Source organism: Petaurus breviceps, unplaced genomic scaffold (genome assembly GCF_028583685.1).
Source record: "Petaurus breviceps papuanus isolate PSGF00001 unplaced genomic scaffold, PetGlider_PUasm1.0 90895, whole genome shotgun sequence".
Lineage (NCBI taxonomy): Eukaryota > Metazoa > Chordata > Mammalia > Diprotodontia > Petauridae > Petaurus > Petaurus breviceps.
In genome coordinates, this window is record NW_027187372.1 from 29,835,500 (window position 1) to 29,849,153 (window position 13,654).

Genomic DNA, 13,654 nt, shown 5'->3' on the forward strand with positions numbered 1-13,654 from the left:
TATAAAAATGAATGTTGAAAACTATCTACATAATTGAAAAAAATAAGCTATTTACCAAAATAAAGTCAAATTGAAGGGGTTGGACTAGGTGACCTTCAAGGTTCCTTTCCAGTTCTTGTCACCATGTCATGTTACATGCAACTACATCTGACATGTGCTGGTAAATGTTTAACAACTGGCTTCCCCCTAACCCCCCCCCCCAAAAGTATGCATGACACACTTTAAAATTTACACCAACATTTTCTCCAATATTTCCAAGTATGTGCAATCAACAAAATAATAAATCAAGTACTGAGTTACAGAATTTGCTGATTTCTGAGGTGTAAATACTTTCACTGAAAATTTAACCATTGGATTTAAGAGCTGGTAGGAACTGGCTCCAGCAGACCCTTCTTCATCTATGACTGTACATAAGTCAATATGAGTATGGATAAAAGCACATGGGTAACTGTTGCCTGATTGTGTCATTGGCCTTTCCATCTGACTGTATGTTAATGTGTGGGTATGTGGCAGATACAGAGGGACTGACTGTGTATGGCCACGTCCTCCGGAGCAGGATTCAATACAGGAGTATTAATTTACCAAACAGTATTACTTTGGGAGTGATGGCGGTCCTTATGGCATCTTCCTTTTACAAAGGATTTCTCACTATGGTTCCTTTCAATAGGAATGCTTTTGGCACATCTAAAATCTGATCTGACTTTTAAAATGGATTCACACACACAACTCTTGGAGAATATAAATATGATGTAAAAGTGTAGTAGCTTTATAAATGTATGATTCCATGGAAGTAAGCCTGTGAGTACCCGTGTAGCCAACCCACCTCTTCCTGTTCACATGGGACTGCTCTTCAAAAGATCAGGCAGTAGTGAGCTTAGGAATCTTGAGTCCTACATAGTAATCCATGGTATAATAGAAAGAATAGCTCTTTTTGAAGTTAGAGGACATGACTTCAATCCTACCTTTAATGATTTACCACCTGTATGATTGGGCAAGTGATTTAGCTTCCTTGGACTCAGTTTCCTCATTGAAACCAAAGGGGTTGGACTGGATAAACTCTAAGCGCCCTTTCTGTTTTATCTTTATTTACTTATTTATTTATTTATTTTTGCTTTTTTGGAGGGGTGAGGACAGGGCAGTTGGGGTTAAGTGACTTGCCCAAGGTCACACGGCTAGTAAGTGCTAAATGTCTGAGGCCAGATCTGAATTCAGGTCCTCCCGACTCCAGGGTTCATGCTCTCTTCACTGCACCACCTAGCTGCCCCCTAAGCACCCTTTCAAAGCTAGATTTCTGATCCTGTGGAGCATGTGTGGTTGGGGTTGGGGATGGAGAGAGAAGCACCAACATGCATATCCATTTGTCCTAGGTCCCATTTCCTCACCTCAGTGAGCATCATGGAATTGGAGAGATCCATCTCTCCCATGTTTTTGGTTCTTCCAGCTTTATAGGATCTGGGAGAGACCATAGGATTGGGACTGGGATTGAGGCTAGGAAGATGATGGTATATCTGTGTGGGAGTTTGGGGGAGCAGTACTAACACCCCCCATTTTTCCTCCTGCTCCCCAGCCCACCAGGCAATCAGATGCAGATGAGCTCCCCAGATGTCCTGTACCCCAGAGCACCTGGAATGCCACTGGCCCAGCCCCTTCTGGACCACTATGTGCCCCGGAGCCTGGACCCCAGCATGCCTATCATTGTCAACACCCGAAGCCTTAAGGAGGAGAATGAGGGAGCTGAGGACGGGCACTCCGTAGCCGATGGGGAGATGTTCCGGTACAGCGAGGAAGAAGATTCCGAAGTTGAGGAAAAGAGTGATGGAGAGTTGGTGGTGCTTACAGACTGAGCTGGGCTCAGGAGGTCATGCCCTCTTGCTCCCCCCAAGCATATCTTTAAAGGGGGAGGGAGGAGGCTAACAAAGGCTCATGCCCTGGCCCTATCAGGCACTACCAGCAGACTCGGACTGTGTAGGTACCTTGACAGGGATGTGTCTGGGAGATGGGCACAGCTGTGCATATGTACATATATCTATGCAGGGGAAGTGGGATCAGGAAAGGTTGAATCCTACCCCAGGATGTTTGGCTTGGAAGTAGGCATACTGTCTTGCGGGGGGCTTCAGAGCCAATGGGGTTGGTGTGGACTTTAGGAAAACAGAGGGACACCTGAGTTCCTAGAAAAGGGGGGCTACATCGTCTGGCCCAGCTTCCTATCATCAACCAAGTAATGCCACAAGTCCCCTGATATTCACACCTAGGAGGTTATTGTATGACTAGCACCCTCTATTCCCTCCCTGTCTGGGATCCTGGTTGCTGCAGCCCCCTCTCCCATACTCAATTTTCTCATCTCCTGTGATCTTCTGAGAGGGTGGTGTATCTTTTGCGTGTCTATTTTATCTGTCTGCTCCCCACCCTCCATTCTATTCATGCCCCACATCCGGGGTGGCATACCTCCTCATTCATTCTATGTCAAGCTTCCTGCAGGGCTTACTTTCCCTACCCTCATGGGTCTTTTCCCAGGGTCTTTGTCTGCTCGGTGTGAATGAGCCCAAGGCTGTGTGTGAGAATCTCTCCTCCGTCTGCCTTTCCCCTTGACATTCTCATCCTCTCCTTTGTCCCCACTGGACGGTCCCTGTTTTGGCGTGTCCAGCCTGTGTGTGTGTGTGTGTGTGTGTGTGTGTGTGTGTGTGTGTGTGTGTGTTAGTGTAGGGGGATGTGTGTGTGTGCATACACGTGGCCTGTGCATCCCCATTCTGGGGGATTCCTGTGTCTCAGGATTCCTGGGGGGGAGGTTTATTTCCATTCCTCTCCTTCTCTGACTCTGGATATCTCTGTCAGTGGGCATCATTAGACTCTTTGCCTTTCTGTAGCTCTTTCTGGGTCTCAGGTTGTCTTTCTTTTTTTGTGTTTCTGTCTCTCTGTCCTGAGTCTCTGTTTCCTTATCGATTCACTCCTCCCTGGCAGTATGCCCCAACCCTTTTGGAGCCACCCTCTATGTCTGGACATCTCTGTGTGTCTTTGGGTCTCAGTGTTTGGAGCTGTCAGCCACCCTGACCTCCTCTCTCTCCTGTTCACTGACTGCCAGTCAATTCCCACGGAGCCATTTTTAGCTCTGAGACGCATGAGAACGCAGCCTCTCCAAGGGGCTACCCAGCCCCCTAGCCCTAGGCTGCCCAACTTAGGCCCTGGTTCCCAGCAGAGGGGAGTGGGGGGAAGGGAAATGGGACCTCCTCCAGCGCCCTGGACACTGGGATCTGGGAAAACTAGCTGAGGCCAGAAAGGCAGGTGCTGGGAGAAACTGACTACCTGCGTCATCTGGTCCTGGCCCTGCCTGATAGACAAGGTCAGTTTGGACAAGGTTGGAATGATGGGCATCAAAGATTGCCCAAAGTGGCCGAGGCTACTTCCAGAACTGGCTGGCCCTGCTGGCCTGGGAAGGGAAGAGTATGTATGTGTGTGAGTCACTTTGTTTATTTGGGGGGGGAGAAGAGGAGCCTCAGTTGCCCTTTCCCTCCCCTTCTTTCCCTTGGCTACAGTCCTTCCCTATTCCTTTCTCCACACTCACCCTCCACCCCCTTGCCATTGACCCCACCCCTTGGCTGGGGCATTTGACTTTGCCCATGATCAGTCTGTCATTTTATTTATTTATTTCCACCCCCAAGAAAGTCACATCCCATTGGAGAGGAACACTGAGGGGGCAGGGAGAGAGCTCTGGGGTCAGGAGGAGGGGACTCAATCCAGCTGGGACAGATGTGGAAACCAAGCTTACCCTTTGTCCCATCCACCCTTATTCCCCACCTCAGCCCCTTTCCTAAGCCCCCAGCTCTCTGGGGTTATTCCTTTTTTACAACTGTAAACATAGATAGGGCTTTATTTTGTTAATAAGATGATGATGAACAACTTAACCTGTATATTTCTCCTGACCTGTTTACAATCTGGGGATTTTTTTTCCGGTTGGCACAATAAAAAAAAAAACATTTTGGATCCTTTCCCTGGCACAGAGATGGAATGGGAAAAATGAGGGTCATCCTTGGGGAAACCAGACCCAGGCACCATGGGTGACACGGTGAGAGCTAACCAGAATGTTAAGATTAGTAGACACAAGGGAAAAGAGCCTTCAGAGTTAACTGGCATAACAAAATCTGTTCCTATAAAGAAAAGGTAAATGTTCTCCTCCCAAATCATGACTACCACAGTTCACTCCAGAGGACTCCTAGACCAGGAGCAAATTGTACATAAATAAAAAAGATTGGGGGGGGGGGGTGTGGAGGTGAGGGAGATGGGCAGCTAGGTGGTGCAGTGGCTAGAGCACTAGTCCTGGAGTCCGGACCTGAGTTCAAATCCAGCCTCGGACATGACACTGTGTGACCTTAGACAAGTCACTTACCCCCAACTGCCTCACCAAAAAAGAAAAAGAGCTGAATTCAGGACACCAAGGTTCTATTCCCTGCCTTAGGGGAACTAGCTGTGTGACATTGGCTAAGTCACTTATCCAGGTCTCAATTTCCTAATCTGTAAAATAAGTTTTGATTCAACCATCTACCCATAAAATCCTCAAGCCTAAAGTTGATGACACTATGAATCTATGAGTTCTAAAGTCTCTCTTTGCTCTTAACATTCGGATCTGAAAGATTATACCTGAGTCTTATGAGAGTTAATGAACATCGGATAAGAGAAGAAATCTTGCAATTGAAATGACAAAACAGTGTGGGAGGGTGTTGGATGGATGAGGTGATTTGTAGCTGGGTTGAACAACTCCAAAGCATGAATTAATGGCTCATTGTCAACCTGGAGGGATGTCTCTAGTGGTGGGCCACAATGCTTTGTATTCCAGTCTTCTGGTTCAAAATAATCTCACTAACTTAGATGAAAGCATGTATAGCACATTTATAAAATTTTCAGATGACCAGAACTGGGAGGGATTACTAATATACTGTAGAGCAGAATCAGCATTTTTTTTTAAAAGATACTACTAGCTTTGAAGATTAGAATGAAACAAGATGAGATTTAACTGGGATTGTCTATATTTATATAGCATCTGAAAGTGTACAAAACTTTCCTCCCATCAACTGGGTTAGGCAGGTGATATAAGCACTGTCACCCATTTTACAGATAAGTAAACAAGGCTCAGAGAAAATAACGACTTCCCCATAGTCACATAAGCAGCATTTGAACTGAGATCTCTTGATGCGGGAAAGACCAAGAACTATTGGACAGGGTGCTAGACTTGGAATCAGTAAGACCCAAGTTCAGATCTTACCTCACACACTTCCCAGCTGCGTAACCCTCAGCAAATCACTCAATCTCAGTTTCCTTACCTATCAAATGACTAGAGGATTGGATCCAGTGACTAAATCTATGAATCAATGATTCCAAGGCCATTGTGCTTCCCTCTACAATATGATTAGGGTACTCTGGTTTAAAAAAAAAACAACCCCAAACTAAACAAATATAGGGTGGGGTATAATTGGCTTAACAGTATAAAAAGGACCTAGGGAATTAATTGATAGCAAACTGAATTCGAGCCAAGAGTATGATGTTGCAGCCAGAAAAATGAATGCGATCTTGGCTTCATTAAGAAAGAGCAAGCCCAGAACTGGGGAAGTAATCATCTTATTGTCCTCTCTACAGCTGGAATTTTGTATTCCGTTTTCTGAGCGCCATATTTGAAGAGAGACATTGATTAACCAGCACATCCAGGGCTAGGTGGAAGGAACTGTGTTATAATATATAATAATCGTGTTATAATATGATATATTTGGAAGAACTAGGGATGTTTAGCTTGGGAAAGAGAAGACTTGGGCAGCATGGGCTGTTTTTCTGTTGTTGAATCATTTGACTCATGACCTTCTCTCCATGACCCCATTTGTGGTTTTCTTGGAGATACTGGAGTGCTTTGTCATTTCTTTCTCTAGCTCTTTTTTTTTTTTTTACAGATAAGGAAACTGAGGCAAGCGGGGTTAAGTGACTCGCCCAGGATCACAGCTAGGAGGTGTCTGAGGCTGGATTTGAACTTGGGTCCCCCTGACTCCAGGGCTGGTACTCTTTCCATTGTGCTCTCTGGCTACTCCAGGAGCATGAGTACTGTCTTCAGGAAACTGAGGGATTTATCTGGTGTGGCCCCAGAAAAAAAAAAAAAAACAGAACCCCAGGGATCGAAGTTACAGGGAGACAGGAAAGCCTAACAGCTGTCTCAACAACAGGGCAGTCAGCCACGTTAGGTAGTGAGTGCTATATCACTGAAAGTATTCAAATAATGACATCTGCCAGGAATATAAAGGGCAGAAGCCTAGGCTAGGTGGGAGGCTAGACTAGATGACCTATAAATTCCCTTCTAGGTTCTAAAATTATATCACTAAGAAGTTGGTTCCTGTGTTAAGGAGTTGGGGGTGGGGGTGTGGTTGGGGAAAGAGTGAGAAGCCTGGGTCTGAGTCCCAGCTTTACCACCCACCATGTGATCGTGGGCAGCCCGCTTTTCCCTCTAAGGCAGTTTTTGTAAAATGACGGGGTTGGTCTGGATATTCTCCAAGGTCTTGACCACCTTTGCAAGCTGTGGTTGCCTGGTGGAGGCAAGGGGATGGGCAGAGTCTGTCTTTAATGCCCCTCCTTTGGTTCTCTGCTTGACTTGTGGCCCTGGGTGGCCCTGAGCCTGGGCAGCACAGAAGGTTGAAGTCGGCCTCCTTCACCAGGGAAATAGAGAATCGACAGCTGCAATTTCTGCCCTCTGGTGCCCTAAAGGGAAACTGCTGCTTGGATCTGGTTCCATCCATCCCCCATTAAACCAGGGGTCTCTGACCCAGAGCAGGTAGCTGTTTCATATTCTGTCTCCTCTGCCCCCAGATGGTCACTGCCACTAGGGTGGTTCCCCTGTTCTCCCCCCCCCCACCTCCCCCTCCAGGCTCTCAAACTGACCTGACCCCTGTGCTATTGTGTGTTGCCTCTGTTTGCCATGAGATCACTAGTTATTCCTTTAGAAGGGCCTGGAGCCCTTGGGGTGAACAGCTTTGATTCATACCCTTCACCTTTCTATAGCTACTTGTGTTCCATGTTCCTCTTTACCCACCCTTACTCTGCCTTAAAGATGTAGGAATGGATTCCAGGTAAGGAGAAGTTGTCCCCTAAAGGGTGAGAGGAAAGGGGCTGGGTATGGACAAGGCTTAGGGAGTGAGCTGCCAGAGGCCTGCTGGGGAATGATTCACCTTGACCCCACCACAGCCTTGGGTAGGAATGTTGTACAAATGGGGCCATAACTATTTGGACTGAATCCTATTAAAATTCGAGTAACTCGTGGGAGGGCAGAGCTTTTAGCTCAGTCCCAGGTGTGCCCTCATGGAAACAATGACCTTAAATGCTTCAATACAATTACTACACGGAAGAGCCCTTTACCACTGCCCACACCCACTCGCTCACCCCAGAGGCTCCCCCTGAATGGAGGGAGGTGGGAGATGGAAGTCTTGGAATTCAGTCATGGATCCCAGCCAGAGAGAGCAGCAATGGCTAACTCATTTCCTTCTTGGGTTCCCCTGTATTTGGGCTATAACTGGAGTCTGAACCTGAGCAGCTGAGTGGAGCCCAGAACCAGCTAGCCAGTGCATTGGATAGAGCTCAGAACCCAGCCAGGAAGACTTGAGTTCAAATCCAGCCACAGACATTGTGTGATCCTAAGAAGTCACTTAACTGCCTGACTGTCTCAGTTTCAACATCTGCAAAATGGGCATAATAATAGCTTCTACCTCTCCTGGGGTGGTTGTGATAATATTTTCAAAGTGTTTTGCAAGTTTTCAAAAGCTGCCATATACATGCTAGCTATCATTATGCCTGGATGTGGTTAATTGGAAGGAAGAATCTGATGGGGGTAAGGGAGGTATAGGAGAGATATCCAACGAAAGGGTATGAGGACCTAAGACTGGGTGGGTAGGGATCCATTCATTCCATCTCCAACAGGTACTCTTGTCCTGGGATCTGCCTGATTCCCGGGCTTATTCTGGGAACACTTTTTCTTTTCCCCTCTCAAAGAAGGGGGTGGAATGGTGTCCACTAGGTTATATAAATGGTTAACTCTTTCACTGCTGGGGTGCTAATTTCGCTTTTGTTGAGGGATCGTGAGAAAACTTGCATTAGCTGCTACCACGAACTTCTGGTCCATGTTGTCTAATCTTGGAAATATATGTTAGTCCCTTGGGAGTTGAGAAGAGAAGCTGCTGGAGAGAGGCAGGAGGAGGCTGGCTGTGGAGGTGGGCTCCTGGAGGGAACAGAGATAGACACGGCTTCTAGGCCCTGGAGGAAAGCGATGTCCAGGCCAGTGCTCACTCCACTAATGGGCTGCTTGGATCTGACTGACTGGTTCTGGGGAAGGCACAGCCAGGTTAAGTAAGGGATTGGGACAGTTTCTGGCACCACCTCCGTGCTCATCTCAATCCCCAATGGACCTGACAAGCATCTATTTGACCTCAGTGCTGGGGCTCATACCAGGAAATGCTGCCTTTTGGGAACTGGAGTCCTGCTGCTCCCCAATCACTGTGACCTTTAAGAAGGCCCCAGCTGCTGGGTGACGTCACCAGCAGTTGCCATGGTGCTCCTGGTATTTTTACACGGAGAAGCCAAACAATCAAGAGTCCACCAGACAGGTGGCTGCTGCTGCCTAGGGGAAAAGGGGGGAGAGCGGGCACCTTCCTGGTGTCCTAGAAGCAGCTCCTCTTGGCCAGGAGGGCTGCATCAGAGGAGGGTGGCACGATCTCAGCAGGAAAGGAGCCATCCGGAGAGAAGATTTCTCCCTGCCCCCTGCTTTAGCTTCTAAGCTACTTCTCTTTCATCCCCTGGCCTCAGGGAGGAGGAGCTGAATATCTGGAAAAAGTGCTGGCCAGGCTCCAGGGCCAGAAGGGCTATCCAGAGGTCATCTGTCCGTCTTCCTGTCACCAGGCCGAACAACTAGAGTTCTTCCAAGGAAGGAGACAGAGCGACCGCCACCATCCTGACGGCTTCATCCCTCTGCCAGGTTGGAAGTGCCACCAGACGTCTCACCTCAATTTCTGCTGCTGCAGGGAGAGCCCCTTTCCTTCCTGGTGGAAGAGTCAACAGCCTTTCAGAAAAGACACTGAAATGTTCAAGAGGGTTAAAGAAGGATGGCTGAAGGCTTTGAGATCCTGCTCTATGAGCAGCCTAAGAAGAATCGAAGGCTGTGACCTAGAAGAGACACAATGGTCACCTTCATTGGAAGGGCTGTTCTGTAACAGGGATCAGTTGCTCTGCTTGGCCTCAGAAGACAGGACTGGGTATAATCAGTGAAAGTTGTGAGAGGCAGTTTTTACTCCATGTAAGGAAGAAATTTCCAAACTCTCCGGAGTTTGGAATGCTCTCTCTTGGATAGCCAAGAGCAGAAATGGCCAGCCCAGAAGGCAGCAGCTTTCCGATTAAGAGAAATCTTCAAGCAAAAAGTTGGGTGACCACTTGCCAGTAACATCATAGAGCAGGTTACACTTCACACATCAATTGGACCTTTTGTGTTCACCGTCTGTTATTGGTTTTTACTACAAGGGATTGGCATACTACAGGAGACTCACACATATCTGTGCAATTTCTGATATACCTATGGAGAATCCAACCACACTCTTGTGCCCTTTGATAACCACTGGACAGAATGATCTCCAAGGTGCTTCTAATTCTGAGATCTTTAATCATGCACCTGGGTCTCAGCACCAAGTCTGGCTTCCCCCTCCTGCATTAAAGGTTTAACCAAATTCACTGAATTCATGAAGTACTGATGGCAGCCAGCCATCAATGATAGTCCATTCTATGGCTCAGCACTGTAGAGGGGAATAAGCCATTCTGCCACCCATGGAAGCCCACTGAGGTAGACTAGTTCTATAAAGGCTTGGCTTGACTCTGCCCTGATTGCTGGGCTCAACACAATTGAGTGAAATGATAAGCCATGACCTCTACCAGCACCCACAGTTCCCCAGACAGTATCCCTCCGTGTTCTCTTCCCCACCCAAAGAGGAGTTGAGTTGGCAACCCAACAACTCAAGAGCCATGATGGCCCTTCTCTGACCCAAACTAACCATGCCAACAGAATGACCCCTCAGACCAAGAGTGAGCAGCACCAGAAACCAGAAGCGGCCATTTTAATGGAGAACAAAACCACAATAATTTGAATCTCAAAGTTTGTTTCATGTGCCAGAGCTGAGAAGGGTTTCCCGCTCCCCCCTACCCCCCCCCCCAGAAGCCCTGGGGTCAGGAAGGAGCCTGGGGAGAGATTTAATTGCTGTCTAAGGGCGAGTGGTGGTTGATGAAGGAACTCAGAAGGTCAGGACATCCCCTACCTATGTCCAGGCCAGGTCCTAACCAGGGGGCCCACCTATTCCCTGGCTCTCCTGGGGCCTCTGCTTCTCGGGATATATCCCCTCTCTCGCTGCTGTCCAGGACTGACACTCAGAGTGAGAGGGTCCTCTAATTCAGGTCCAGTGTATACAAGAGAAATACAAGGTTAGGTAGGCTTGAGGGGGGCGGGGAGGGCTGTGGGTGGGAGGATCAAGGTCAGTGAGACACACTGACCTAGGCTTTGGCTAACAGCACCCCATAATTTCCCCAGGCAATCCCAAGTGTGATGACAGCACTCTTAAGTCACTAGGCCTTCTCTAGGCAGCAGGAGCTGACCAAAGGGTAGAGAACACAGACCTCAGGACCTGAGTGGGGAAGAGTGAAACTGGGTTGGAGGTGGGGTGAAATTAGGAGCCAGTAATGGGATTTGGAGAAAGTAAGAGTGGAAGCAGTGCCAGGGAATCTGATAAGGCTGCTGATGAGGGGGCCATCCCTAACCTGGGATCCCCTCATCCCAACTATGTACACCCATACACTTGGTGTGTTGGGGTGTGGTTAGTTGCTGGGAAGGGAGTTCATCACTTTCTGCTTGGGAAAAATAGGGGAGTGGGGGGGGTTAGTGAATCTATGGGCATTAGAGGTGGAAAGGAGCCCTTTCTATACTACCCAAGCTGAGCAGGGTCCAATACATAAATAAGGCACCCCTGATGGCAAAGAGGGATGAGGGTAGGGTGATGTTTGGCGAGTTCCTGGGCTTCCCACTGGTTCCCATTGGTTGTCTTGGTCCCTGTCCTAGAAAGCTGGTCTTCCCTGGTACTCTACAGGCACTCCCCTCCCCCCCACCAAAGTTTGGGAAAGGGAGGGTGAAGGGGAAGGGTACCCTGAGCTGGTCCCATCAGCCCCAGAGGCTGAAGCCAGACAGGGGGGTGCGAGGTCTACGGCGGCTTTAATTTGGGGCCTGCGGCACAGGGCGTGGGCTTCTCCACTGCCCCACTGGAGAGACCCCACCTGCATCCCTCTCTTGCTCTGGCCCTTTCGGCATGGGCCCCAGAGCCAAGCAGGGGCCCTGAGGAGAGCAGGTCTGGCTGGGCGGACAGGGCAGGAGGCCGGTCACTTTGGCATCTCCAAGGCGGACACCTGAGGCTTCACCTTGAAGTATTGGTTGAATCTGATCACCGCATATCTGTCAGGAGACAGGGAGCAGGGGCCGGTATCAGGGAGGAAGTCGAGGGGATTCTGGAATCAGGGGCCCTCATGAACATTCTTCCACTATGAGAGATCTGACCAAAACAGCATCATTTTACAATTGCCAGCTCCAATCTATGGCTTGGCACCGCCGGGTGGGCTGAGCCTAGGGAAAGTGTCAGGTAGCTTAACAGTCTTAAAGAGCTCTGGACTTGGCATCAGTAGGAGGAGGACTGGAATCCCAGCTCTGGAATTTACTAGTTAATTAAAGCATTGATTAAATGCTTACTATGTGCCAGGAACTTTCCTAAGTCCTGGGTACACAAAGAAGTCCTTGGGGATACAAAGACTTGAGCGAATCATTTCATGTGATCCTCAGTTTCCCCATCTGTAAAATGGAAACAATAATACAAGTACTACCTCCCTCTTGGAGTTATGAAGAAAAAATTTTATAAACCCTCAAACGCATGATCCCCAGGGGTCATGGAGTATGCCCTGCATGGGTCAGGAGGGCAATGTATGTTCTTCCAACAGCAATAAAAACAGCTCTCACTGAAGCTACCAGTTTTTTCCTTCTCACTGCCGCTTTCAGAGAAGCTCCTAGATGCCCTAGGAGCTCTGGGTTTAGGGTCAGAGGCCCTGGGTTCAAATCCTGCCTCTGATACAGACTTCTTGTGGGACCAAGGTGAGTCACTTGCCCTCTCTGAGGCCTGAGCTCCCTCTCTACAAAAATGAGTGAAGCAGTTCCTTGTAACTATTGATCTTAAGGCAAGTGGCTGCTATGGCGCTGGGACCAGAGACCGATCAAGGTTTGAAAATGGCGCCCCCTGGTGTGTGTTGGCCAAAGGATACTGGGAGCCATCAGCCACACAGCCCCCTCCTCCCCCCCCTCCCCACACCCAAGTCAACATATATGAGAACATATATGTATGGGACACCCAGAACAGAACTGAATAGCATTAAGATAGCGGGACATATAGATAAGGTGATACATATGTGCACACACACATACATTATCTATTTTGTTTTTGTCATTTTTCATTCATGTCTGATTCTTCGTGATCCCATTTGGGGTTTTTTTTGGCAGAAATACTAGAATGGTTTGCCATTTCCTTCTCTAGCTCATTTTAGGAATGAGGAAACTGAGGCAAACAGGGTTAAGTGACCTGCCCAGGGTCACACAGTAAGTGTCTGGGGCCAGATTTGAACTCAGGAAGATGAATCTTCCTGACTCCAAGCCTGGTACTATCCACTGTGTGTACATATATGTATGTGTATATGTATATATGTACATGTGACTAGGTATGCATGTATTAAAAGTTCCCCTTTTGCCCCACCCTCCCTAGAGTACTGCTACCTCGGGGGCTGTACAGCCTGTCATCCCATACTCTGGGTTCTGGTAGCACTTTCTCACCTCCCTCCCTACATCAGAAGCCAAGGATGGGCAGGGCTGGGAGGAAATATAAGAAGAGGGTAGAGGAAACCCTTCCTCTGAAGCTCAACAGGATGTATTCTTTACCACAGGGGAGAGGATGGAGGCTGATAGGAGCACTGGGATGTACTGAAGTTAATTTTCAGATAGATCTGGGAATGAAAGACCTGGGAAGGACCTGTAGAGATCATCTGGCACATCCTTTATTTTACAAATCAGAGAACTGAGGCCCAAAGAGATCAAGGGCCAGCATGATGCAGAGGAGAGAGAACGTAGGCTCAGATGATCTCAACTCTGCTTACCTCTTGGGTAAGTCATAGTCTCCTTGGGCCTCAGCTTTCTCATCTGTGAAATGAGGGTTGGATTAACATCCTCTAATGCCCTCATATCACCTCTAAATCTTTGAGTTTGTGACATGACTTAGCCAAGGTCACAAAGCTGGTAAATGGCAGCTTGGAGATTGTTGCCCTGCATTCTACAACTCCTAGAGCTGTGAGGGATAAGGATTCACAGTCTCATTGCAAGGAAGCACTGTCATACAATGGGAAAAGCACATGGCCAGGGTTTCAGAATAGCTGGGTTAAATCCTGGGACTGAATTAGAAGACCATGAATAACTTCTGCAAGAAAAACATGAAAATATACTGAATCTGAAGTCAACTTATTTGGGTTTGAATCTTGGCTCTTCTATTTACTCTGTGATCTTGAGTCAGTCACTCCCCTTTTC

The 13,654-nt window shown here is 48.1% G+C and overlaps 2 protein-coding genes across 4 annotated transcripts in view; one reads left to right on the plus strand and one right to left on the minus strand.

Annotated features, from left to right (window-relative positions):
• Positions 1–3,983, plus strand: part of SOX13 (SRY-box transcription factor 13) — an 80,228-nt gene extending 76,245 nt beyond the window's left edge. For both annotated transcript variants that reach the window (XM_069074643.1, XM_069074644.1), the window contains exon 14: positions 1,568–3,983. In XM_069074643.1, the coding sequence (XP_068930744.1) occupies positions 1,568–1,844 (277 nt within the window). In that variant the 3' untranslated portion in view covers positions 1,845–3,983. The remainder of the gene's footprint in view (positions 1–1,567) is intronic.
• Positions 3,984–10,084: 6,101 nt separating this feature from the next.
• ETNK2 (ethanolamine kinase 2) overlaps positions 10,085–13,654 on the minus strand; it is a 30,384-nt gene continuing 26,814 nt past the window's right edge. The window contains exon 8 of one of the 2 annotated variants that reach the window (XM_069074645.1): positions 10,085–11,494. In XM_069074645.1, coding sequence (XP_068930746.1) covers positions 11,422–11,494 — 73 coding nt within the window. In that variant the 3' untranslated portion in view covers positions 10,085–11,421. Of the gene's footprint in view, positions 11,495–11,515; positions 11,885–13,654 lie in introns of those variants that run through there. The other variant, XM_069074646.1, reaches the window with a different exon arrangement.